At 40.9% G+C, this 26,584-nt stretch overlaps 1 protein-coding gene across 4 annotated transcripts in view; it reads left to right on the top strand.

The window, feature by feature from the left end:
* The window catches only part of Htr4 (5-hydroxytryptamine receptor 4), a 182,138-nt gene that overhangs the window by 10,744 nt on the left and 144,810 nt on the right, over positions 1-26,584 (top strand). For all 4 annotated transcript variants that reach the window (XM_060377191.1, XM_060377193.1, XM_060377194.1 and 1 more), the window contains exon 2: positions 5,988-6,060. In XM_060377191.1, the coding sequence (XP_060233174.1) occupies positions 6,035-6,060 (26 nt within the window). In that variant the 5' untranslated portion in view covers positions 5,988-6,034. The remainder of the gene's footprint in view (positions 1-5,987; positions 6,061-26,584) is intronic.

Below are 26,584 nucleotides of genomic sequence, written 5' to 3'. Positions count from 1 at the left end.
TTAACAAGCTTGCCGGTGATTCTCATGCGTGGAAACTAGAGTCCGACCATCAACAACCCCTTGTTTGGTTCTGTTCTCATTGCATGCTTGGATTCCATCAGAAATTCACACTCATCTCCACCTCACTTTCTCCCCTCAGACGTGACTGATAGCTTTCTGACTTTCTCTTTTTGAGTCTCGGTTGAGGTGGACTCTTGCCAAGGCACACAGGCCAATAACTGGAAAAGCTCTGGTGATTTGAATGATCCACCTAATAGCAAGTCTCAAACTGCTCTCTAGACTTCTATCCCTCCCTCGCCTGGTGCCCCAAATATGGGGCTAATTCCTTCTCTAATGATGATGTCATGGTGTTCATTTAACCAATGCTTGCTGATCTCTCTTCATAGACTCTGGTCAGAAGGAGACATGGATCAAGCGATCTCACAGTTTGTTTTAAGTTCCTCTTAATCTCTTTTCCATCCTGAAATGCCAGGATCGATCCCTCATTGGATCTGGTTTGTCTTTGGTACAACTTAGATTCTTTGAGGATCAGGATCCCCACCTTGTAAAAAGCCTGTTTTCTGCAAACAATCCTATCTAAGGAACAGACATGAAGTTCGTGCTCCTTCTTCATTTTTCTATAATCCATTGTTTTCCCTGAAAGCTAGACTAAGTGTGCCTCTTCTGTGGTCTTCACTGTTTAAAATAGCAGTTTCTTGCAACGATGCTAAACTTTCCACTAAAGTAATATTTTACTTAGCCAGAAAGAATATTTCCTTTAGTTATTTTTGAAATATATATATATATATATATATAAGTATATATATATATATATATATATATATATATACTTATCCCTCGCCTGGTGTTTTGCATACACACACACACACACACACACACACACACACAACTATTCATGCATGCATGTGCCCCAGCTTACTGATAACCCCAAGCATGACTAAATTGTCTCCTGTGTGGATTTATACTTAAGGAAATGAGATTGTTACTTAGGAACAATTAGCTGTGAAATGAGATGGGTGGGGTACGTTTGACACACTACATGCATCTCCCTTAACTTTTGGAATCTATAATTCCTTGAAAATTTTCTCTGTGATCATCTCACCCAATCATCTGTGTCTTTCCATTCCACATCCATGGAAACTGAGCTCTCGATTGATAATGAACGGACTTGCTTACGAGGAACAGTGAGCCAGCAGCAGGGCAGGGCTGAGAACACGCAGCCCGTAACTCCTCTGTCCAATGCTCCTGTGAGCACACCAGGCTCCTATCCTTGACTTGGCTATTAACATACATAATGTTTTACTTATTCCTGACACTTGTCCAAAACAAAGATATCGAGTATGACCTTTGATGTAGAAATGTAACCCATGTAAGGCAAATTCTATAAACAAATGTGGTCCCTCTAAGCATGGTTATGCATGAATATCCACCCATGCAACCAAAGCCAAGGAAAGCAAACAGGGCACACAAAGCAAGCTAGGGTTATGACTGAGCTCCAGGTGGGCAGGTGTTGGCAACGTACCAAACTACATCGATCTTCCGTTCCAATAGGTGGGGACCGCCACAGGTGAGTCCAGAGTGCATATTTCTTATAATAAAGATGCAACCGCACACTCTCTGTTAACCTTTAACGGTGGTTTCTTAGCAGTATCCCAGACCATTCTGAGGCGCACTCACCTTGTGGGTTTTTGTACCTTTGGTCACATAAAAATCTTAGAAGCCAGAAAACTGAGGGTTCAGGTCAGCAGTTTGGAGGGCCTTAAGGATGAATTCTTCTCCCTCCTCTTTTTACTCTATAGGGAGCAGTGTTGTGTGTGAGTATGTCCGTCAAATAAAATGAGCTCTGAAGAGTCTGTGGTGCGCCTGTCCTTTTGTCTTATGACATGTACAATGTTGGAGTGATTCCAGTGGCAGAGCTTGTTGTGGTCCTGAGAGAATACTGAGATACTCATTGATAGAAAGGGCTGTTTGGCTTTCTCTTCATCACCTCCCACCTCCCCCCAAAAAACCAAAACCACCAGGCTTTTTTTTTTTTCTGGTTGAAATAATCTCAAAACATTTCTCTGAAAAAGACTCATATGGAGACTAGAGTTACTTCTCTCTTAGACTAAGTAACAGGATGCAATATAACTATCATTTATGCACTCTTGACTTGAGGGTAGGGGGAGAACAGAGAATGAATCTTACTGCACCCAAATCTCAGGGATCATTGAAGAAAAGGGGTGAGAAGGTTTCTAAGAGCTGAAGGAACAGAAAAATTGCTTATGTCTCCTAGAAATGTCAGAGAAGCTATACCCATGTGGCTATGTAAAATTATCCTTGAGTTCCAAAATTCACAGCTAAGCATTCCCAGTATTGTCAAGTGTTAGGTATGTAACTTTGCAAGTTAATCAAACTCTCTGACCCTCCGTTTCCTCATCTATAGGTTGGAGATAAAGATTTAGAGATGGGAGGAAGAAAAGAAACTGTCTGGCACTCACAGTTACCTAGTTAATGACAGCTAACTAAAATTAAATGGAGTCACCTATTTAAATTGTTTTTATTTCATGTGTGCATAAATAAATAAAAGTGTTTGCCTAAATATATGTCTATGTACCGTGTGTGTGACTGTGCCTGTAGAAGCCAGAAGAGGGCACTGTATCTTTAGGATTATTAGCATCACAAACAATTATGAGTTGGCATGTGGGTGCTGGGAACAGAACCCAGGTCCTTTGGAAGAGCAGCTGTACCCTTAACTGCTAAGCATCTCTTCATGCTGGCTTTGGCCACCTTTTACTTACAATGTTGTGTTCTAGGATATTCATGTGAAATCCGCCCCAGTGAGAAATGTGCAGACTGCCAAAACTCAATTTCTTCATTTGAAAAATGCATTAACTACTTAATTTGACTGACATCTACAGAGAGACTACAAAGGACTAGGCAGTTTTATAGGCTTTGAGGAAGCTAGAGTGTATAAGATAATGGCCTACTAGAGTTCACATCGAAGTGACAGAAACAGAGCTCAGATGAAAAGGCAATCAACTAGAAGAAATGCTTGCATTAAAAAGGAAACAAACATAGAGGAAAGGAACTTTCAGAGAATGAGGTCTGAGATTTTAGACATTGAGAGAAGAATCTCTGGGGAAGTGACATTTGAGGGGAGAGAATAATTTTCCTTGAATACAGGGAGAGGAAACCAGAGCAAAGTTCTCAAGGTATGTGTGTGTGGGTGTGTGTGGGGTGCTGTGTCTACTTTGATGTTCAAGAGAAAGAGCACAGCTGAGAGCCAGTGGGCAGTAAGGTGTGGGCATGGATCAGGCTGTGGCTGGAAAGAAACTCAGGCCAGATCATGTATGTATGTGCTGATAACAAATGATGAGCACTTCGGATGTCATTGTGAGTGACTGGAAGCTACTTGTCTTAGCTCCTGTTCTACTGCTCAGAGGAGACACTATAACCAAGATAGCTTATAACAGAAAGGATTTAATTAGGACTTTGATTACAGTTTTAGAGGGTTAGTCCATGGACATTAGAGTAGGGCACATGGTGATAGGCAGGTAGGCATGGCACTGGAGCAGTAGCTGAGAACTCCCATCTGACCAATAGGCACAGAGAGATAGACTGGGCTAGGTGTGGGATTTTGAAAACTCAGAGCCCAACCCCAGTAACACACCTCCTTTAACAAGGCCACACCTCCTCACTCTTCCCAAACAGTTCTACTAACTGAGAACCCAAACATTCAACCATATGAGTCAACCATACTACTATAATGTATGTGCACAAGAAATGGTATGACTTATATTTTTAAATTATTGCTATGATAGAGGGGAAAGCAAGTGACAATGATTGCCGATCAGGAAGCCAAATCAAGAGTGTAGTGGTCTTCTATGGATAGAGGGGGTAATTCGGGCCATGTTATACTGGTTCTGGAGCAAGGTGATATGGGAAAAGTGGGATGATGATGATGTTCACAGATGGAAAGAATGGATAATTTGGCCATAAGATGTGAGGAAAAGAAACCCTTTGTTGTGAGGAACTGGGTCAGCAACTGAGATTAAAAACCCTAAAATGGAAAGCAGCTTTTGTGTTGGGGGTGGCTAGTGATAAGTTCAATTGGAAATGCTTTTTAATTGCTCTGAAAGAGGTGTCATGTGGACAATATGAGAAACCTGAGTTGGAAATCAACTTTGGGTGCCGATAGCAAACCAACTACATATCTCAACCACCTGAACAGCTATGGTCACTTCAGGAATGATTTCACAAAGAGAAGAGAGACCCCACTGCTCAAGAGTTAGGGCTTTGCATTTGTGTATTTCAAATAAAATATTATTTGACTTCAAAATAGAAGATTGTGGTGAACAGAACTATGTTGATTTAGGCTTTGTATGTATTTGTGGCTCTGGCACCCGAGGGTCCTACAGGCTGAGCCTTCCCTTCACTTGCCACAATCTTAAAAAGGTCTGGGTTTGTGTTAGACTTCGAGGTTCTAATGAGAAACACTGAAAACAGAAGCCTCTCCTATATCCCCTCCCCGCCCACCCATGATTGACCATTTTCTTCCTGATTGATAGCCAAGGCATCTAAAGGCTTTAGTTGAGTTTCATGGTTCTCTGATGTGGATAAGCAAACCTAGAGATTTTTCTTGGTAAGATTCAATTAGAAAAGCCACAGATGGAATTACAGACTACCAGAGCTGGAAGCTAACCCAGAGATGTTCTCCTACAATCTCTCCCATTCTCTGAGAAGTGAATGATGATGCCTGGAAGCAGCTTGCCCAGAGTGACCTGGAGAGGCAGCTGGCTCTGCCCCTGCAGTCTCTAAATGAACGTGGAACAAATGTGATGCAAACCTTAAAGATTCTCTTGCATGGGAGGGTAACAGAGCCACCCTAGTTAGGTGAAGTGAGGGGTAATGAAGAGAGGAGTGTAAGGACTCAGCAGGTCTTCATTAAAGGAACTATCAGTAATTAGAATTTTTTTTTTTCCCTCAGGGGATGCTAGGATTACTTAGCCTAGAATCCCTGAGTGAGCCTTAGAGTCCTAAATTCCTAACTTCCACATTCCTGGACTCAGAGGTTAGGGAGAAGCTCAGTCACTAGAACACTTGCTGCACAAGCCTGAAGACCTTAGTTCAGATCTCTGGCACCCATGTAAAGGCCAGTCTCAGCCTGTAAGCCCAGGGCTGGGGGCAGAGCACTGGATCACCCAGAGGTGGATCCTGGAAGATGTTTTCCTGCCAGCCAATCTAGCTGACTTGCTGAGCTTCCAGCTCAATGACAGGCTCCGAAAACACAAGGTTCCGAGTGACAGAGGAGGCTATTTAACATCAAACTCTAGCCTCCACATATATTTGCATGAAAATGCATGTGAGCCCGCACTAACACAGAGACAGACAGACAGACAGACAGACAGACAGACAGACAAACAGAGTTTGATTCTTGGACTCCCTAGAAAGTGTATTTGTATGTATTTGTACATGTGTCTGTTTCTGGGCAGAGAAGAAGTATTTCTTAGATTCTCAAATCCCTGACTAAATTTGTGATGTTTGTAAAAAAGCAAAAACAAAACCAAAACAAACCTGAAAACCCTCATAGGTAAGAATATACCTCATTAGACCATCACTGTTTTAATTCTAGCAGTATCGCTACTTATCTTCACCAGCTAGTGTCCTAAGGGAGACCATAGAAGTAAACTATGTTTCTGGGAAGAATGAAGAAAAACAAGTAAATGGATTAATGTAAAGAAAAGTATCTATATGTTTTCATACCGGGAGATCAGTGAAACAGATTTTTTTCTGTGGCACTAAGCAAAATGTGCCTCATGCATCCAACCTCAGTGTGGTATAGTATTGGCTATACTTTGATATAGTATTGGCTATTAAATAGTTCTACAATACAAAAATTCCAATCAGTAGGAAGCAATATGCACTTGGCATTTTTTTTTCCTGTAACAAAGACTTTTATATTTCAGTGTTACCTTCCTGCCTAATGTCTCATTTTTTTCTTGCAGGATCCTGTGGGCACTGAAATCCATCGTACTCATGCCCATTTCCTGTAATGGACAAACTTGATGCCAATGTGAGGTATGCTACGTTTCTGGATCTATTGTGTTGCTGGCTGTGACAACCTCTGCAAATTGGTTGTATCGGAATTACAAAGCAAAAATGGATTTTCTTAGCTGTTGCGTGTATAACCACAAGTGCGGTATTTTGTTTGGTTATTAGTCCTTTATTACTGTGCTTAAGTGATAAAAACCCAGCTGTTAGTGTTTCTAGCTGTATGAACTAATAGATTCCACTTAAAGATAGATATTCATTTCTGGAATAAGAAAAAGGATACGTTTGAATGGAAGTCATGTAGCTGAGGATTATCTATCTGTCTAAACTTCAGATGTAAATCCAAGTAGCTTTGTCCAAAAGATCCTTATTTTCCCACTTCTGTTTTCGGGCAGGGCATCAGCTCATGGTTATGTGATGCCAGATGTTAGTATACTGCGTGGCGCTTTATTAATCTAAATAGTTTTGGTGGTGTTCTTGCAATTTTCTTTAATCCTGGGGATGGGATATTTCTCCTAGAGGCTTGTTCTGATTTATTTGGCATTAGCAAACAGAGCAAGGGAAGCTGGTCAAGAAGGCTGAAGTGGTCTGCTTTTGCAGTAATCGAGGCTGAGATTTATCCACAGGTGACTGTAGTTGGAAGACGTCCTAAAGTCACATGCCTAGTGAAATCACAGGAGACTTTTTTTTTCTTTCACACGAGACTGGTGGGAAGGTATATTCCAGGCATAAACCGTGGATCTGTGGTCTGGTCTGATGTGGCAGAGGCTGTGGTGGCTTGACAGGGGTGCTAGCTTGGTCTGACTGGAGTGATGAAGTTTTACTATCATCCACCTGAGGATCCAGGAAAGCACAGAGCGTGTCTCACAATACAGTGCAGAATCCCTGGCACTGTGTGGGTTTTGAATAAAGAGCTGTTGGTCAGCTAGTTGAATGTAAAACACATATTTCAAGTGTCATTGTGTTCTATTACACCAAGATACAAAAAGGAACTATTGCGCAATAAAACATTTTGTGATTTCAGTAGGAGACATTGTGGATTTGGTTACTTACCCAATACTAAATAACTTGGTGCAGTTCTAAGACTTCATGTAGAATTTTAAGCCGACTGTCATATGTTTTATTCTTCTCTCAAAGCTTGTGAGGTTATTTATACAGAGAAAACAGTGCAATCCAGGGAACCTCAGTTCTCATTTTGTTCACCAGAAAAAACAAAGCGAGGAATACTAATGGTGCACCATTACAGAACAGCCTTTAAGTTTTAAACGTTGGCTCAAACAGGGTCAGTTGGTTAAAATGCTCCTCTGAGGGTGATAATTCAGACAGTGAGATCCCTCACTTGCTAGCATTTAGACATGTATTTATAGCAGTGTTAGTTTTCGATGGCAAAATACGATTCTGTGAAGTGAATATTAGCTGCTCTCCTGGGATACTGTGGAACAATGGTGTGGGATTTAAGATGATATCACACCCCAGAATGTTGTCTGTGGACTGTTCCCTCCATGCATTTTCTAACCAGATCCTGTCATCATATGTTCATCCTTACCCACTCCCGCTCTCTACCCACAATATTAGTAACAGGCAAATGTCATGGACTTTCTATTCATTTCCTGCTCAGTACAGCCTCTGAGTGTCCATTAAAAGTGTCAAGAAAAGATTTCTTGACTCACATTTGCCAAATTATGATGCCTACATCATTAGTAATTCACAACAAATTTAGGTGGCATACCAAAAACTTTTTATTATCATGGAAAGTGATATCATTTTGTCACTTATTAAGTGAAATAAATTTTTACGTAAATATATTTAAATTTGAAAGTGAGCTAATGTAAAGAAAAATAAAAGCCAGAAACAATTATTAATAAATCAGTGTAAGTAACCACAATGGTTCTGTACAAATGACAGTATCCCAGAATGTTCTAGGTGTAGATAGATGGAGTAGACTTTACCACTTTGGGGACAGAGATCAGAGGTTCTTCTCTTCAGTTGCTGTCTTCACATGGAAAATAAACATATAATGAGGTGAAAAGTGAAAGCTCTATGTTCCTGGCCCAAGATAGGAATTCTTTTATTTACTCTGTAGACAGAGAAAAACTAATGAGGAAAAAGAAAAAGTTAGAACATTAGGAAGAGAAGTGGCTCAGCTTGGATGGGAAGGGACTTGGCAACCAATGGTCCAGCAGCTATAACAGACATTGAGATTAGTTTTATATGTATATGTATATGATGTATATGAATATGTATGTATATAATATATCACCACTAATATGTCATATATACACACACAGCATAGTGGTATGTGTTTGTGTGTGTGCGTAAGTTATAGAGTTAGCTGAGATGACATTTCTGTCTGAGTAAATATGGAAATATGGTTTGGGAAAATGAATATTCAATAATGGATACTGAAAGGAACAAAGTAGTGTGAGGCATGAATATATTGGAAATTTCATAATTTTCACTTTCATGGCCTATAAGATTGAGGTATTCTAATCAAGTCTCCCAAAACATGAAGAGAAAAAGAAATCTTTGATTGAATTTAGGCTATACAAATTGTTAAAGCATATCGGCCACTTCAGCTTTTGTTCATGTGTCTTCATCAAACTGAATTTGCTCCTATAGCTTGGTCCTTGCTATTATCTACCTGTCAGAGTTCTTGGCTAGAAGCATCAGGAACTAATCCTGGCAAATATAATCAGAGGTAACTTGGGACCAGCTATTCTGAAGCCTAAAGAGTTATGACCAAAATGTTAGAGAGCCATGTTTAAAAATAGACAAGGACGTCAGGAATGGTAGAAGAACCCTGATAGTGAGATGTACAGTGGGCCATGTTCTTTGTGTGTTATAAGAGTAAGAAAAAAATTGCACTAGATCTTGTTTGTACAGATACGAACTGCAATGTAAAAACTTTCTCTCGAAAGCTCTCCAACTCCAAGAGCAAGGACGGTAGTGACCACCTACCCTGGTAGGCCACTCAGGGCCTATCTGGAAACAGAGATCTGACAGGTTTTTTTCTAGGATAACTAGTGTCTCCTCAGTTTCATAGTAAACTGACAACTTTTTCCAAACAATCTGACACCCACGGAATTCTAGAAGTGTTTGGCCCCTGAGTTTCTTTTTGGCACTCTGGTAGACATCTGTATTCTTTTCTGGGGAGGATTGGATAAAAAGGAAACAGTTATCTCTAATTTTGTAGCAGCTGCTCTTCCTAAACCTTCTTATTGTTAGGGAGAGTAACCCACTGGTTCTTTCTTCTCTGCAAGACTGGGAGCTACTCAATGCATTCATAAAGGCTTGCTCCTTCACTTACGAGACAGCCTAAACTCACTATTTGTATAACTGCATATGCTTCCACTGATATGTGGTTTCTTTGGCTCAGGTGTGACACCTGAAAGCAAGCTAGGTCTCTATTCTCTTCTTCCTGTTGCTAATTGCAGGTAAAAGGTGTCTGCTTTCAATGAAATTTTTTTTTTCCTGTGAATATTTAGTTCCAGAAAGTACACATTTCAGGGCAGCATCAAATAGGTGGAAGAAATCCTTGGCATTGTCTTGAGCGCAGACTTTGAGTAAAAGCAGTCTTTCTTTATAGTCTTTCTTGTATTAGCTTCTTGCCACCCTGGATTCATCTCTTTCCCTGCTGGGCGCTCTGAAGTTCCCTCTCTGCTGCCACTGAAGTCACTGGGGCTTCTTCCTTCTTCAATAAGAGCATCCTCATCTGGGATTCCGTTTCTTCTCTGCAGAACGGTTCTGTGTTCTCTTATTAATGTTTCTTATTAGCAAGCAACAAAACTTCTTATACAGTAAAAAATCATAAAGGTAGCCATCTCCTTTTCTTTTGCTACGGTTCTAAAAAACTAAATGCCAAATTTACAGTCAGGAAGAGCAACGATGGTAGGTGTTGGGACTCTCATGTGCATTTAGCTTATCTTCCAACTCCTTTTTGTCCGTTTGGCTTCATTTGCTTTCTTGATAATGCATCTGCATCTCTGTGAGCTGATTTAAAGAAGTACGAGAGAAAGAAAGACCAAAAGTTGAACACTTTAAAAATAAAACACATAATCTTGATGCAAAAACATGTTTGGTTGTATGCAACATATGACATTAATTAAAAACCGTAACAAAGGTAAGTGGCTGAGTTTGTATTAGTTACCCAGTTGCCATAATGTCTGTCACAGTGTGCTCAGTTACAATCTGTTACTTTAGATATCAGCGTGACTACAAAAGTGTGGTGAAATTATCCAAACTTACAAAAGAAAAAAGGTGTAACAATTGATTTAATAGGGAGGTTGGTTTTTGGCTTGATTATTAGTACTGGTGACAAAACATCTTAGGTCTTACAAAAATCTGGGATGAATTTTTAATGCTAACTATTTCGAAGTCCTGAAGTAATTCACAGGTATAAATTGCCCTCTCCAGAGACTTAGCAATATGGATTCAATTTGGAACTGGGGTTAGCTCATGTTTGTAACCTGGCAATTGGAGTTGGGAACAGGTGCAGTCTTAAGGCTGGGAAATGTTTTACAGGAAATCTCTCCTTGGGCTCTGAAATTGTGACATTCGTTAGCAAATAAGGAGAGAGTGAGTGGGTATAGCTTCAAAGGAGTTATTTTTACGTTTCTTTAGAGATGTAAATGGGAATCACACTCAGCTAACAGCCCAGATGACAAAGTGGTGTTTTGTTTTTTTTTTTCACAAATTCTTTTGATTAGATCGGGGGCACAGTGCATTTGAGCTGAAGCGCACCCAGCATTGCATATCTCTGTGCCTAATAGCATCCTAGGGGGACCCGAAGCCTGACATGTCACAGGTCACCAGCAGGGCAACAATGTGCATGTCAGTTGACTGGCTGTAGCCTTCAGCAAGCACACCTCTGCCTACAGGGGTCATCAGAGAGCTTCTACAGCAGCTCAGCAGAGCAGTGCAGCAGCTGGAGCCTTGTGGATCACGGAAACAACCCACATGTGTGTTCAATTCTTGCCTTTCCTCTGGCTGCTTGCCTGACCCTGAACAGGCTATTTTGTTTCTCAATCCACCAATTTTGAAACTGGGGCTTATGAGACTATTATAAGCATAAGTTCTTTTATCTTGGACATGGAATGCCTGGGATACACGGTATAAGCTTTGTTCAGGATCATCACAGAAATCACATGATTTTTTGATTGCTTAAATTCACTTCCTACTGAACTGAACGACCTTACTCATAATTTTCTGACTTTTTTGAATATTTGCCTGTAATTGTATTCTCTGGTATGGAAACTAAGGCTTTGAAATAGGACTGAAAATCTTCAATACTGCCATTAATATTGATTTATGGGGAATGAATGCACTGGGCTTCGATGTACTATCCAACACCATTTCTACTTTACTGTGAGGCATACATGAACCTGAGCACGTTCTCGTCCAGGAATTAGAGGACCTACCATAAACTTCTGTGAATGCTTGACTCCTAGCCTTATAGCGTATTCAATGTGGCCATCTCTCATTTATATGTAAACAATATAATGGAAACTGTTGTATATTTTTCAAGAAAATGGAGCTTTCATTCAGGAACTTAATCAAAAGGCCGTCTGAAAAAGTCAGAAGAGGATGTGGGCCAGCAACCAGGAAGCTTCATTGTCCTCATCAGTGCCATGGATCTTCTGCAGGCGCTGCTGCCACACCACTTCTTGCTTCAGAAACCATCTTTATTCTCTGTCACCATGTTGTCTCCCATTTTTAACTTCTTATACAGGAAAACATAACCATAAGCCAACAGAGAAGGAAGTCTCAGCAAATTAAGTTTCCAATAATCCAGGCTCCTCTGATTGAAATGAGGGTATGAAAGACAGGCATAGAACAGGAGTAGCTTTTCGTTGGGAGACCTGGGCTCCTTCTGGAGCGTGGCCCTGCAGAGTCTGAGGTTGTCTGGGATAATGGTCACATTTCCATCTAGATCTCAGCCTCCTTGACCATAGAAAGGCCCTTGCCAAGCTCACTGTGTGACTTGTTATAGGGAACTGAATTATTACTAACAGATGGAGCCTTTAAATACCTTGGATTTTGTCTGGCTTGCCAGCTGAGTTCTTGTAGCCTCTGGTGCTTCATGTTCCACCACAGCAGGCTTTGACTGTGGTTGCTGAATGACCAGTTGCCTTATGTCTTTAAGGGTGTACCTTGACTCTGACAAAACAGAAAATTATTTTAAATTATTTTTAAAATCTCATATATGTATATGGTCTTTACATCATTTCTTCCCTTCCCTTTTCTCCCTCTAGCACCTCGAGTGTCTCCTCATTCTATTTCAAATTCATGAGCTCGTCTTGTTCAATTATCATTGTTACATATATATGAATACATATATACCGTACTGAGTTCGTTTACTCCTCCTCGTATGTATATTTTTTAAGGCTGACCATTTGCTACCCAAGTAACCAAGTAGAGGGCTTGTCCTTCAGGTAGATCAATTTCATCTCTCTGGGCAGTCATTAATTGCCTCTAGCTCTTCATCCAGGAGTGGGGCCTTGTGAGATTTTCTCCATCTGTGTTGGTGTGTCAACTGGTGTCATTATTCAGGTTTTGTTTAGGCAAACATATGGTTGAGATTTTATAGGTGCAGCTTCCCTGTCATATATGAAAGGCACAGTCTCACAGAAGATATCCAGGCCCTCTGGCTCTTAAAATCCTTTTCCCCCTCTTCTGTGATGTTCCCTGAGTCTTAGGCAAGGGGTAGCTAAGAAAAATCCACATCACTTCAAGTCACCATTCACAATCATCTTTCTGGTCTACCTTTCACTCAGCTGTAGAAATGGTCTTTTTATGTCTGATTATCCTTCCTAGGTTCTTTTGAAAGAACCTGCTAGCTCCTGCCAATCTTTACTTGAAATGTCATATTCCGGTAGTATATTTTTTTAGATAGTTTCTTATGACCTTCCATAAATCAGTGGAAGAGCTTGGGGAGGTAGAGACAATGTCTAATTTCCCCCAAAACTTTACAATATCTATATTATCCTCACCTTCTACCCAGAAAAACTCACCTCTGGACTTAATGGGATTAAAGTACGGTCTGTATTGAAGGGTTACTGATATTACTGACAGGTTAGGTCATTTTGTCCTTTGCAAGAACAAGATGTTATGAGATTCAAGAAACATATAACTTGAAATATCACACTGTGTCTCACAAAATGTCATTGTTCAATGCTATTATATCTTTGTGCATAACAGGCATAGATGCATATTTATTATAATATAATGAAATGTTATGAAAGAATAATGAAAGGGAAATGCTAACTAAGCTTGTCTGGTCACTGCATACTGTCCACGTGTACCAAACTGTCATGTGGTATAATTAAAATAAAGATTTAAACTTTACACACACACATGTAACCACACAAATACACACATACACATACACACACAAATACACACAAAGCACATAACTGATGCTGAGAATTATTTTAATTATTAGGGTTTTATTTATAGCTTGTAGTTCCACAAAGGAACACCAAAGAAATAAAAAGAGTGAGGGACTTTTCCTAATACACACACACAAACATACAATGAGTGATTTAGCCAAGACGAAAGTCCAAGTCTTTGCTTCCCAAACTACTACTTATTTCAAATTACCTATAAATACTCAAAGACAACTGATCTCCTATGTGTGTATAGATTTAGATTCAAATGTTACATAACCATAACTAAATCTGATAAAAGGGTCCCAGACAACATCACAAGGCTGTTTATTAGCTGACAAAGATCACAGGCCTTTCAGGAGGCTATGATCAGCTGTGGATTCACACATCCCACACTTGGATAAATAAAATAAATAAATAAATAAAACATATTTATATAACATAACCAAAACTTCCACTACATAACTTTATCACTTAAATTCGGGAAACAGTAGTCAGAACTATGACATGTGTTTTCACCTTGATACTTAGTTTTATTTCTGTTTAACAAATAGGTTTTGTTCAATTTAAGACTTTTTTTTTAAAGTAAGGAATGAGAACAGGTTTCTTAATAAATACTGTTAAGTGATTACCACTTTATCAGCCAGCTAGTGATGTTTAAGCAAAATTCTATTTGCATTTCTAAAGAACCTCTCTCTTTCTCTCTCTCTCTCTCTCTCTCTCTCTCTCTCTCTCTCTCTCTCTCTCGTCTGCCCACGCTTTTGCTCCTTAGCTTATAATGGCTTTATGCATTTCAGGGCTTGTGGAAACTTTTATACCAAGTGCTCAAGTGCTTATCTTTGATCGCTCAGTGCCATCATCCCATTGAGCACAACAGGTACAGGTGTGTAGCCACTGTGAGCACTGTAAGCTCTCTCCATAGAGAGAGGGGCTGACATTCTCCAGTCTCACTCTTCTAAGTGCCACCCTTGCTCATCTAGATAATTACCTCCGGAAAGAAGAGTGTGTGAAAAGATAGATAAAAATCACAGTGATTTTTATTGTGCTTATTTGTGTGTGTGTGTGTGTGTGTGTGTGTGTGTGTGTGTGTGGTGTGTGGTATGTGCATATGTGCATTTCATGGCCACATGTGGAGGTCAGAGGACAGCTGGGAGGAGTAGGTCTTTCTGTGAGTCCCAGGGTTTGATCTCAGATCATCAGGCTTGGTGGCAAGGGTTCTTGCCCACTGAACCATAATGTTAGCTGTGAGCAAGGGCACAATAAAACCGATGGACAGACTGTTCCATGGGTGGGTAGAAAGGTTTGTTGAGGATCAAACTGCCAATGCTACCCACTACCCAGGGGGCTAGGAGCTAGGCTCAGCAGAGAGAAAAGTAAAGTGGAGGGGAAGAAAGCAGAGTTTATGGCAGTAGAACGGTATTTTTGAGCTGACAGAGGCTGTTTGGGTTGACTGGAACTTGATGCTCTTGATCTTTGGCAGATTACAGGAGGTTCCTGCTGAACAGAATCTGACTTAAGGTACCCGGTTTTCTAGTACGATGAATTGAGTGGAATAGAAATCAAATCCTAAAGGTGCTGATGGTCTTCCCAACTACCGGAAGAGGAATGCAGCTGTACTGAGAGCAATGAGACTGTCTTTTGGTGAAACCATTTCCTTCCTGGGGTTTCAGAGATCATTCCTGCTCAAACTTGCAATGACTATGGATATTTTGTATAATTAGGGGTATTTATAAAAGTTAAGATACTGACTCTTCTGATAGCTGCTAACCCTTTATGAACACTTACAGGAGCAAATGACCTACAGCAATTCTATAGGTACTATCAGAATTGTGGAAATTCTTTTTTTCCCCCACTTTCTGCCCCATGTGGTTGTGAAAATCAAATCTAGTACTTTCCATAGAAAATAATTTCTTCATGACTCATGAAGATTATCATGTTAAAACTGTACAAATATTTGGAGAATAAACAGTGCAGTGAGTTACTGTGAGTTTTAGACAAACTGATAATTAAGGGCTTAAAAACTTAATACTTAGTAGAGAGTATCCCTACCCTGAAGGGAATGTTTAGCTGGTTTTCTCTAAGACTGAACTAAAATTTATCATTGCAGTACTAACAGAAGTTTAAAAAAAAAACCAGTAAGGTCATCCTAAAAATCTTGAGAATCGGGAAAGTGTGGTTGATTTCTCTCTGTAACTGGAAGCATGTAGCTTTCTTATTTTTATTTCATTTTATATTTTTGTTTATTTGCTGGTTTTTGATGCAGGACTTAACAGTGTAGCCCAGGCTGGCCTCATAATGGTAGCAGATACGGGGCTTCAGCCTCTTTGCTACAAAACATGTGACTTTTTGTGTTGATATTGTAAATGTGTTGCATCAGTTAGTTTGAGAACTAGGGATGGGAGCTAGTCAGTCCTCCTCCTCACCTGAAAGATTTTATAGGCTCTTGAGCCCACTTATCTAGATAATCAGCCTGAAGCCACAGAAATGGCTTCTTATTCTAAGCACACAGGTGTGAGTAAAAGCAGAAAAAAAAAAAAAAAAAAAGAAAGGTTAATCCACTTCAGAAAAAAAAAATCACTTTTAAGAATCTCACTTTGTGTTTTCCGGGTGATGATTTGGTGTTAGATAACCAATCAATGTGCTTTTGATCCCAGTAAAGACTATTTATCTTCCTCTCAGCGTTCTTTAGTTGCTTGTAGTTCGTTGTCTAGGTTTGATGCTTTATGAGCCCCTGCCACCAGCACAATAGCATTTCAATTGGTGACATCCTTGTTCAGGTCCTGTTTAGGTCGAAATATTGGTTAGACTTCTAGAGTGTAGCTTTTGGCATTTCTAAGAGACTCAATCTCACAGTAAACATCCTACTCCTAGGGTTCTTGTAATCTATCTATCTCCTCTTTTGCAATGTTTCCCAAGCTTTAGAAACACACACACACACACACACACACAAACTGAAAAAGTGGCCATGAATTTAAAAGAGAACAAGGGGAGGGTATATGTGAAAGGGTTTGGAGGGAGGAAAAGAAAGGGGCAAATGTAATTATATTATCTCAAGATTTAAAAAAAGTATTAAACATAACGATCCTTGCTTTAATTGTGGCTGGGACACAGGTGCTGCTAAGTAAGAGTAGGGAAGTTAAAAGTTACTTGAACTGTCTCATCTAGTCAAAAATATCTAAGCACTTAGTCATATTTTTTCTCAAATCTGTAATTCGTTTTGATTAATTTTGACATGCTTCTATCCAATTATGTTACACTAATGAGATTTAACGTTGTGGGGGAGAAGGTAGTAACCTTTTTAGACAAGCTTAATTTAGCTGCATTTCCCCCCAAAAGTTACATAACCCTAACCCTGCTTCCCTTTCTACTCTTCCCATCTCTGCTGTAGTTATGCTTCATCATCTCCCTTCTGACTACATCCCTCTCCATCTACAGTTCCCTCAGCAGTCCAGTGGCTGTCCGTCTTTCCTCTAGGCTAACATACAAGACTTCTTGTCCTCAGCATTAGCTCATTTGCCATCAGCTGACTTCCCAGAGCTCTGTGTAAGCTCCCATTACCAGTTGTAATTGTCAATAATTATTTAGTTAAGTATACTTCCTCTGCCGGAGTTTATGTGCCCCATACTGAGCACACTGCCTGGCATCACATGTCCAGTAGTACGCACACTGCCTGGAATTGTGTGTCCAGTAGAAAGCACACTGCCTATCATCACGTGTCCAGTAGTGAGTGCCCTGCTGGGCATGTTAGAATGTTGGAGAAACTTAAATAAGATTGAAAGAGTCCTTTGCCTAAGCCGCCACCTCACCCCTATGTTACTAACAGGAATTGAGTACATGATAGATCCTGATCTGTGCTAGTCTTTCACAAGTATTTTTCTTGTTTATTCCACAGGACAACTTTATGAAGAGAGACGCTCTTGCTTATTCACATTTTACGGGGCCATACAAAATTGCTAAGTCTGAATACAGAGCTCAGACCTCTAAATACTCAGCTGCAACATTACCGCTATGGTCGTTATAGATACTTGCATTATTCTGGCAAGTCCTGAATCCCCCATCATGAATTCTGCTTCAACAGTTATAGTGTTACTACCACTATTTATCTTACTATGTCTTGCTCTCTACTCTCATGACTGTGAGCTGCTAGGGCTTACTTTGCTCTTGGCACTGTGTGGAGTGGAACCCTCGCAGACAGCGGTTTCCTCCTCTGGGGCTAGCAATGTGCATAGTGCACTTTGAGAAAGAAGGCCTATGGCATACAAACTGATGGCGTGAAAGCAACATGATATGGTCGATGGGAAGGTTTTTATTGTAGCTATGAAAGTGAACAGCCTGAGGCATTTGGAAGAGTCCAGAGCAGAGGGAGAAATTAGTGGACTGAACATGGCCAGAGAGAAGCAGGAGCAGAGCAGAGATGAAAGAGAGGGGAACACAGAGAGGGAGAGCCTAGAAGAGCAGAGAGAGAGGAAATCAAAGGGAGTGAGGATAGCCAAAAACCAGGGATATAAGGAAAAGCAGTAGCTGGGGAGGGAGGGAGGGAAAACAGAAGTTTAGGCCAGGGACGGAGGTGAGGAGAGCTAGTACGGACTTTGAAGTGTGTAAAAGGAAGCCTAGAGGCCAGAATTCACTTTGGTATGTTAATAAACACCACAGATTTTTGTCTTTCTTTCTTTCTTTCTTTCTTTCTTTCTTTCTTTCTTTCTTTCTTTCTTCCTTTTTTATTTTATTATTATTATTATTATTATGGTTGTTGTTGTTTTTGAGACGGGGTTTGTTTGTGTAGCCTTGGCTGTCGTGCACCCACTTTGTAGACCAGGTTGGTGTCTAACTCACAGAGAGTCGCCTGCCTCTGCCTACCTGAGTACTGGTATTACAGGCATGCTTTAAGACCACCAATGGATGTAATAATGACACAGAGATCTATACCCATTTATGAATGCTTCGGCCTTACGCTAGGCTTGTTCCCAACTAGATTGTAACTCAATTATCCCGTCTACACTGATCTAAATTCTGCCCCATGGCTTGTTAGTTACCTCTCCTCCAGTTTCATATGTCTGACTTCCTCTTAGTCTGGCTGGCAACCCCCCATCCCCTGCCCCATGTTTCCAGGGCTGCAGCTCTTTCTGCCTCTCAGCTAGCACGTGGCTCTTCCTGTTGGCTCTGCTCCCTCTGGTCAGTCCCTTTCTCCACCTGCGCAGACCCGAATTGGGCTGCAGTGTAGGCGGCAGGACCCAGCTGGGTGCCGCTCAGGTCTGATTCCTGCTGGAGGGTCCTGTAGAGGAGCTGCCCGAGTCAGGCTCCTGTGGCCAGCCATACTTCAGCTCATGTGGCCAGCCGGACTTCAGCTGCTCTGCTCACAGAGCAGCTTGCCTGCCACCACAGAGCCCCATGCTAGGAGGCTGTGTCTGTTCCCGGGGAGTACTTGTTCCCTTTCTTTCCACCCAGGACTTTTTCTAAAACCTTAAGCTTGGGTTCTGTGCCAAACGTTGGACACCATGGGCTTTGTTTGGGAGCTGAAAGTCCCCAAAAATGCCTCGCTACAGATTTTAACCATTTGTCCCTTCTGCTTTTTGGAATTTGAGGAAGTGGAATTTCCTTTGGACCTGACACATCTCAGATAGGAGAAATGGTGGCCTCTGTGACTCAAGACCTCCTGGGGAGATTAGCCCCTTAAATAGCTTGTTTCTCTTTGACTGATTCATATTCCAGAAATCTTTCCTCTTTTTTTTTTTTTTTTTGATCAGAAGTCCTGTTAGATCTCAAACTCAGGACATATAGGTAACTGAAGTGCCTTTTACATCAAAGAGGACACCGACTACCAGGTTCTCCCAGCATCCCGCAGTCTCTGCAGTCTCTACCTGTTACAGGATCCTCATGGCTGGCATACTCTACCAGCTACACTGAACTCTCCAGTTCAGGAACTAGGCTGCCCTTCCCCCAGGTGCTTTTCCTTATATAATCCAGCCATTTTGGCTACATGGTCCTTTTTGTCCTCTTTGGTCTCTTAACAAGATTTTTGGCCTAGGCCATCCCTCTTGGCCGGAGGCTCCTCTCTTGCTCTCCCTCACTTCTCCCATGGTCTAGTTCACTCTGACCACATGCAATCTGGACCCTCCCAGATGTTTCTATCTCTGCCCCTTTCTTTTATCCACCCTTCTCCCTCACTATACCTAGGAGCAGTCATGTCCTCCTTTTCTGTCTTTCTTTCATTCAAGCCCATTAGCTGCTGCTCTTTTGCCTTCTGCAATCAGCCAGGTATCTAGACTGTTAGTACAGGAACACCCTTAAGAGACCCATCCCTTCCATGTATTGAAATCCCCACTGCAGTGTTCTTCAAAATAACTACCCTGATCAGGCTTGAGAATCTCAGTTTGTTTTGTTGTTTTGTTTTATTAAATTGTTTTAGTACTCCCAGATAATTGGTTGAATTGGATTTAATAATCAACTAAATCCAGATCAATTGACATCCTAGTGAAGCAAAGTAACAATTATGAGATTGTTATGCATTGTCTCATTGGCCAGGCTTTATTTTGTAGACAAGGATCTCTGATTCTTTACCCTTCTGCTCTTTTTCTGTGATATCCTTAAACAGCCTAGGTCTTGTTTGGGCACGGTGGTGAAATCTTTTAATTCTAGCACTTGGGAGGCACAGGCAAGCAGATCTCTGCAAGTTCAAGGCCAGCTAGCACTACACAGTGAGACCCTGTCTCAAAACAACAACCCAAAACACCCTAGGTGTTGTTTGTCCTGCTACTGTCCCTGTCTCTTCCCACAGAGTGGGCACTGTCTGTGTCCCTGCACAAGCTTCAGTCACTAGATTTCCACAGGCACTGGTTGTGTTTAAGACAAGCTCAAGGGTTTCCACAATGATTGAAAAGGATAAGGGTGTTCATTGTACAATCCTGATGATCTGAGTTCAGTTCTAGGGTCCAATGGTGGAAGGAGAGAACTGACTCCTGAAAATTGTCCTCTGTCCTCCACACACAGGCATGCACACCCCAACACTCTCTCATCCATATATCACCCACATATACATGCACATGATAATACTTCTTTGTTTTTTTTTTAAAGAGAAGTTCAAATGTCCAATCCTTGTGAACTAAAAGCCTCCCATGTACAAAAAGCCAAAGTCATCTCCTTCCTGGAATGCTTCTGAAATGAGCAGCTGGTTTAAGAATGACTGATGCCTCTTGCTCTGTGGCCTTTTCTTGTACCCTGCTGTCTCTCTCTTCTCATCCTGCATTGTGCTTTTGTCTGCTTGTACCTCACTTTCCCGTTTCCCTATTGTTTGCTGTCTCTTTCTTTTCTCTGCCCAATGTTCGTTTCTCTCACTCACACTTGTGACCCACATTTTTCTTTTTCTCTTTAAACTTACTTATCCCCTAGCTCCAACTTACTGGCAAACATGCTATTTTGTTTTGCAAATGCATTTTAGGGATAGTTGAATACTACAAGAATTCACTAACAATCTATAAGTCTCTACGGCTCAAAAAGAAGCATAAACTAACAGTTTGGTGACTAATGAACCCCCATCTTAATAACTTAATTTATGTCTTTGGTAGCTCAAAGTTTACAATGTTTGTGTAAATGCACTGTTGTCTAATTCTTAAATATCCAACAAAAAAGGAATGTGTTTCTTTTACCTATTTTTTTTTCTTTTGCAAGAAAAGTCACAGAAAACTAAGATTAGAAGACATTTTGATAATTTTGGTCCAGTGTTTTCTTATTGTACACGTGTCACTAAATGAACATAGGGTAACATTAGTGTCAGCATGATGATGGAAATGTGAAGAGATGCGCACTCTACTTAGAGAGACATCCTAGTTTGATGGTATTTGTTCTAGGGAGGGAATCTACCCAAAGCCTAATTGCATCTAGGCAAGAAGTTGGTGGGATCTGAAGTTAATTTATTCCTTAGGATAGCATTGATTAAAGGTAAGGCTACAACAAAATGAAGTGCTATTATAATATGAAGTTAGTATTAGCCAGGTCAGAAAATGATAATATTCACTACATCAAAGGGTATTTTGCAAGGTGAAAGATTTAAATTATGGATATATTTCTTAGTTTATTTTTTTAAAGGACTTTCTCAGAATGTCAGACTTTTCTACAATTCTTAGATTGGGAGGACCAATTCCTGAAGCCACTGGGTTGGGAGAAATTGTTATAAGAGGGAGTAAGAAATCTAGCATATATTTGGTTCCTAGAAGCTGGGATGCCAATTGGCATCTGGTCTTGGGATCCACACAGAAAATAAGAGCTTAGAGCTGGGAAACAATCCAGAGGAGCAACAAGGATGCCTTGATGGTGAATGTTGACAACAACTCAACATCAAGTATTCAATTGACCTTTGAATTTCCTTATTATAGATGAACCAGACCTCCAAGGCAAGTTCTAATGATGATAATCATGCCCCATGGACAAGAAAACTGGGAGTTTCAGAATGAACTCACATCATTAGGGGAGGCTCCATAAGAAACTGCTCCCTGGGGTATAGGGTAGAATTTCTAACTATTTATGATTCTCCCAAGAAAAACTGAATTCTAGGGAGGTTAAACAATTATAAGCATTTATTAGCTCATGTCACTAAAAATTCATGTACAGTTTGCTGGACCAGGATCTAAAGCAAAGGCATTAGAATTAGTCTTTAGTTTTTATTCTATCATCCTTCTAGGGAAGGGCTGCCCGTGTAATAACACCTTGAAGTTCTCAGCTTATATCTTAAGCTCCTTCTAATGCAGAGAAAATACAAATCTTTCCAATGGTTCCAACAAAGCCCAAAAAATAAACTCATGGGAAGAGATTGCACACACATAGTCATATCTCTAAATTCGTGTAGCTTGTGTGATATTTCATTTCGAATTTCCCAGGCTTATGTAATGTGGTAGCTAGGCAAAATGATTGCCAATTGGTGATGAAATGGGGAGGATGTGTTCAGCTCTTCAGACCACATGGACTAAAAATAGGGCAAACGCATATACTTCTAAGCAAAGTGGAATTATTTTACCCAATTAAAAGAAAGCATGAATACATCATAGTGTAAAGCAGTGGTTCTCAAGTTGTGCGTCGAGGTCTCTTTGAGTGTCAAATGACCCTTTCATAGAGGTTGTCTAAGACCATAGAAAGCACAGAGCAGATAACAATTCATAACAGCAGCAAATTACAGTTATAAAGTAGCAATGAAAATAATTTTATGTTGGGAGTCCCCACAATAAGGGGAACTTTATTAAAGGGTCGCAAGCAGTAGGAAGGGTGAGAACTACTGGTCCAAAGTGTCCAGCACTGGGCTCCACACGCTGACACAACTAGCTTAAACAGTCAAAGTGCTTTTGAACTTCTCCTTCCTACTCTTAAGCAAGACCTGCGTTGTATCATTCCTAGTAATTGATGTGATCTTACCACAAACTGAGCTGAGAGTCTGAAGCAGCAGCTTGGCACAGCGACCACATGCCAACAAGGTAGAGCTAGGTGGTAGGTTCCCACCTAGAACGGGAAAGGCTGGAAGGATCAGGCGGTGCTTACGATGTTCAGAGAGCGGATGTCCAAAGAGGAGAGCTGAAAGATTAGGGGACAGTTTTGTTGTTTGTCAGCTGACAATGAAGGGCTCCATCCCAAAGCAGACTTGCAGTTTTTCCCTTCAACTGTGCAGGGGCAGCCTTGAAATCGTGACTTGGATAGAAGCTTACACTAGAATCACCCCCTCAGTTGATTTTGTTGAGGGGAGTGGTGGTGGTTAGGAATTGGAAACTACAAAGTTCAAATATTCTTTTTAATTTCAAAGAACTTATGAACAAGCACTAATGACTATTCCTGGTTTAAAGAAATTATTAGAATTGACAGTAGAAAGATAACTTTCACTGTAACAAGAGATTCTGCTAGTACTCTTCCATTTATGGATATTATTCTGACACATACAGATATGGCTGTGTGCATATATGATAAGTAGGTATTCATGTGAAGAGGTGGTTGCTGACTGTTTTTCTAAGTGAATGTATATTCATGAGTGGGTGTGAGTTGTGTGGACATGGCAGCTGTTGAGTCTTGATGTAGTTGTCATTTTGTTAGTCCAAAGCCAAGCTCTGCATGATGTGAGAAAGGCTGAGGGTTAGGTCAAGTCTTCCTGAATATTGTGATATCACTAAAGCCTGGAGAGACAGAACAGAAATTTGTGGGGTAGCTCTGTTCAGGAGAAACATAATCAGACCACACAGATGCTAACCACAAATGGAATTCTAAGTGTTCTAGTATCTATGTTAAAAGATAAGTAAAAAGATAGTTGAAATTAACGTCAATGGCTTATAACATGTAACTCAACACATCCAGAATATTGTTTATGCTGGGACATCACATATCAATATAATCATCGAGGCTGTTAATGTTTTTTATGACTTAGTTTTCAAATTTTAGTGTTTTCCATTTCTGGCAGAGCTGAACTCAGACTAGCCACATTTAAATGTTCAGTCATTACAGGTGTCTAGGGGAAACCATATTGGAGAGTGCAGTCATGAAATCTAGGTCCCAGAGACAGAAAACTGCCGAGCAGACCACTGCTCCCTCTCCAAAGCCTCACTTGAACTCCACCACTACTATAAATACTTTCCCATCTTTCCTTCTTTCTTTTTGATTGGATTATGCCTTGACCATCTTTCACAAGATCCTTAGTTATTGTTATTATGTGTTTGTATGTGCGGCAGCATGTAAGGCATGATAGCTGGGTGGCAGTCAGAAGACAGTATCTGGGGATGGCATTCACATTGTCAGGCAGACACAGCAAGCACTTTTATACCCACGGAGCCATCTCTATCTCACCACTCTTTTGAGTGTCTGAGACAGACTCTAACAACTGAGCAATTACTTGGGGAGTAACTTCAAACAATCTCGCTAGCACACACAATTTGACCAATAAAAAGAAATCTCTAATATTTCCTTTCTGTCTGTACCTGTTGATCCATTCCTGAGCTTGGTACAAGACTTTAGTTGGCCCCCAAATGATCATCAGCCCACAAAGACAGAGCCTGCTCCTGCTTTTCTTTTTCCTAGCACACTGGTATACTTAGCTTATTAAATTCATTCTATCTGTTGCCTTCCTTCCACACTAGCTATTTCTAGTAGGTATTTTTAGCATGAAACACTTAGACGCTTTTTGTGTTTTGTGTCCTTTTTAACATTATCAGTTATCTCATTGCAGACTATTCAGACTATATTTTCCAAACTGCTATTTTTTTTTTTTTTTGGAACCTGCTTCTCTGTTTTCTTTTTGTGACTCTGTCAAATTACAACTCATTTCTTTATTTGGCTTTTTTTCCTCTCTTTGTCTCTTTTTAAATCCTCCTACAACTTCCACAGTCTTGGCTGGACCAGACAAAGCATGCAAAGAAGTGTGGGGACTCCCTCCTCTGTCATTGTTTGTTTGGGGTCGGGGCTGCTGGCACTGTGTGAGCTCCTGCTGACTGCTTCCCTTGGGCCTAACTGCAGATCACTATTGACAGCCCGGTGCGATCTGTGTATAACTGTGAGGCTTGTGGACTGTGTCTCCAGGGGAACTGGCATGGGATTATTGAGATGGAGCGTGTTCAGACCCCGGAAATCTCAAACTTAAGACTTACGATCTCATCGTGATAACGAGAAGTGTGAGACAAGGCTCTCTCCTTGTTTCTGTGCCTGCCTTGGCTCACCCAGCCACTGCAAGCTTCTGATTGTTGGTGAGTCAGTGCTCATTGCTGCTGACATCTTTGCACCGCTCCGCCCGCTGCAGTGACCATCTGTAGTGCCTGCTGCACTGGGAGTGAGCTGCCAGATGTTCCTGAAGCAGAGGTTCCACTCACCCTAATCAGGTTGAGCCTCTGTTTCTACCACCTAGCATGGTTTTGGCACCCCAGCTCCCACTGGCTGTTCCTGAAGAGGCTGCCTGAGTCAGGCTGGACTCTTGTTGCTGCCTGGCTTAGCTTTGGAGCCCTGAGCTCCCTGCAGCATCTGGGTCTCCCGGGAGGCCCAGAACCACATATAACATTTTGATTTGTGGCAAAAGTCTGTATTGAGGTGAGTGTCCTAGCTTTATGTTGCAACATTAACTTAATAACTGCAAATTTTTTTAGAAAGAATTTGCTTCCTTAGTCAGGAGAGACATTTTGATGCAATTAGTAATGCCTACATAATAGCAACTTGAATTTTGCATTAAATTAACAAGGTCCCTTAACCTTGAACTTCAAAGTTTCTTATCTATTTCTTGAATGACAATGTAGATGGTTCTCTGTTGATATGAAGGGATGGTCTTCAACTAAGCAGGAGGCTGCAGCTTGTAACATCCCAGAGAAAAACAAACACAAAGGAATAAAGATATGTACAAGAACAGTGAGGGATGAAGTAGCACCTTGGACTGGCAGTAGCTCTGAGCTGCTATCATCCTTGGGGTTGATACCAGGTTCAAGACAATCGCATGGTGAACAGATGAGTGGAGGGAATTTTTTTAAGAGTGATCAGCTTGTGGACATTCACAGCATCTATGAACACAGCTACTGTCAACCTGTGTCCCATGGAAGAGAGATGGAGAAATGCTCTCAACACTTTCTTGCTGATGCCTCTTTTTGATAGAACCCAGCCACTGGCCAGAGGGAAAGAAGTCTGATTGATGGGGTTCATACACCAAGCCCAGCTGAACAAGAAAAAAAGAGACAGCAGCACATGGAGCTCACAGGCTAATGGAAGGGACAAGCTGCTTTGATTGTCCAGTTGATTTGCTTTGGGAAATAAAACATCCTTTACTTTGGGGCTCTTGTGTTCAAAGTGGGAAAAATTGTTCCTAGGCTTCAGTGTGAGCATATTCTCTAAGAAACTGGCTGGTCGCACAAGATCCATTTATGCAGATTCAGAATAACACCTCAGATTAGACTGGAGGCATTTCTTTTCTTTTTTAATATTTTTAATTTTTATTTTTATTAATTATACTTTATTCACTTTGTATCCTCCCTGTGGCTCCCTCTCTCCTCCCCTCCCAATCCCACCTTCCTTCCCCCTTTTCCAAGCATGCCCCTACCCAAATCCACTGATAGGGGAGGTCCTCCTCTCCTTCCTTCTGATCCTAGTCTGTTAAGTCTCATCGGGAGTGGCTGCATTGTCATCTTCTGTGGCCTGGTAAGGCTGCTCTCCGCACAGGGGGAGGTGATCAA

The sequence above is a fragment of the Meriones unguiculatus genome, chromosome 2, assembly GCF_030254825.1.
Source record: "Meriones unguiculatus strain TT.TT164.6M chromosome 2, Bangor_MerUng_6.1, whole genome shotgun sequence".
In the NCBI taxonomy this organism is placed as follows: domain Eukaryota; kingdom Metazoa; phylum Chordata; class Mammalia; order Rodentia; family Muridae; genus Meriones; species Meriones unguiculatus.
The sequence above is the reverse complement of the archived record's forward strand: the minus strand, read 5'-3'. Positions and strand labels throughout refer to the sequence as shown.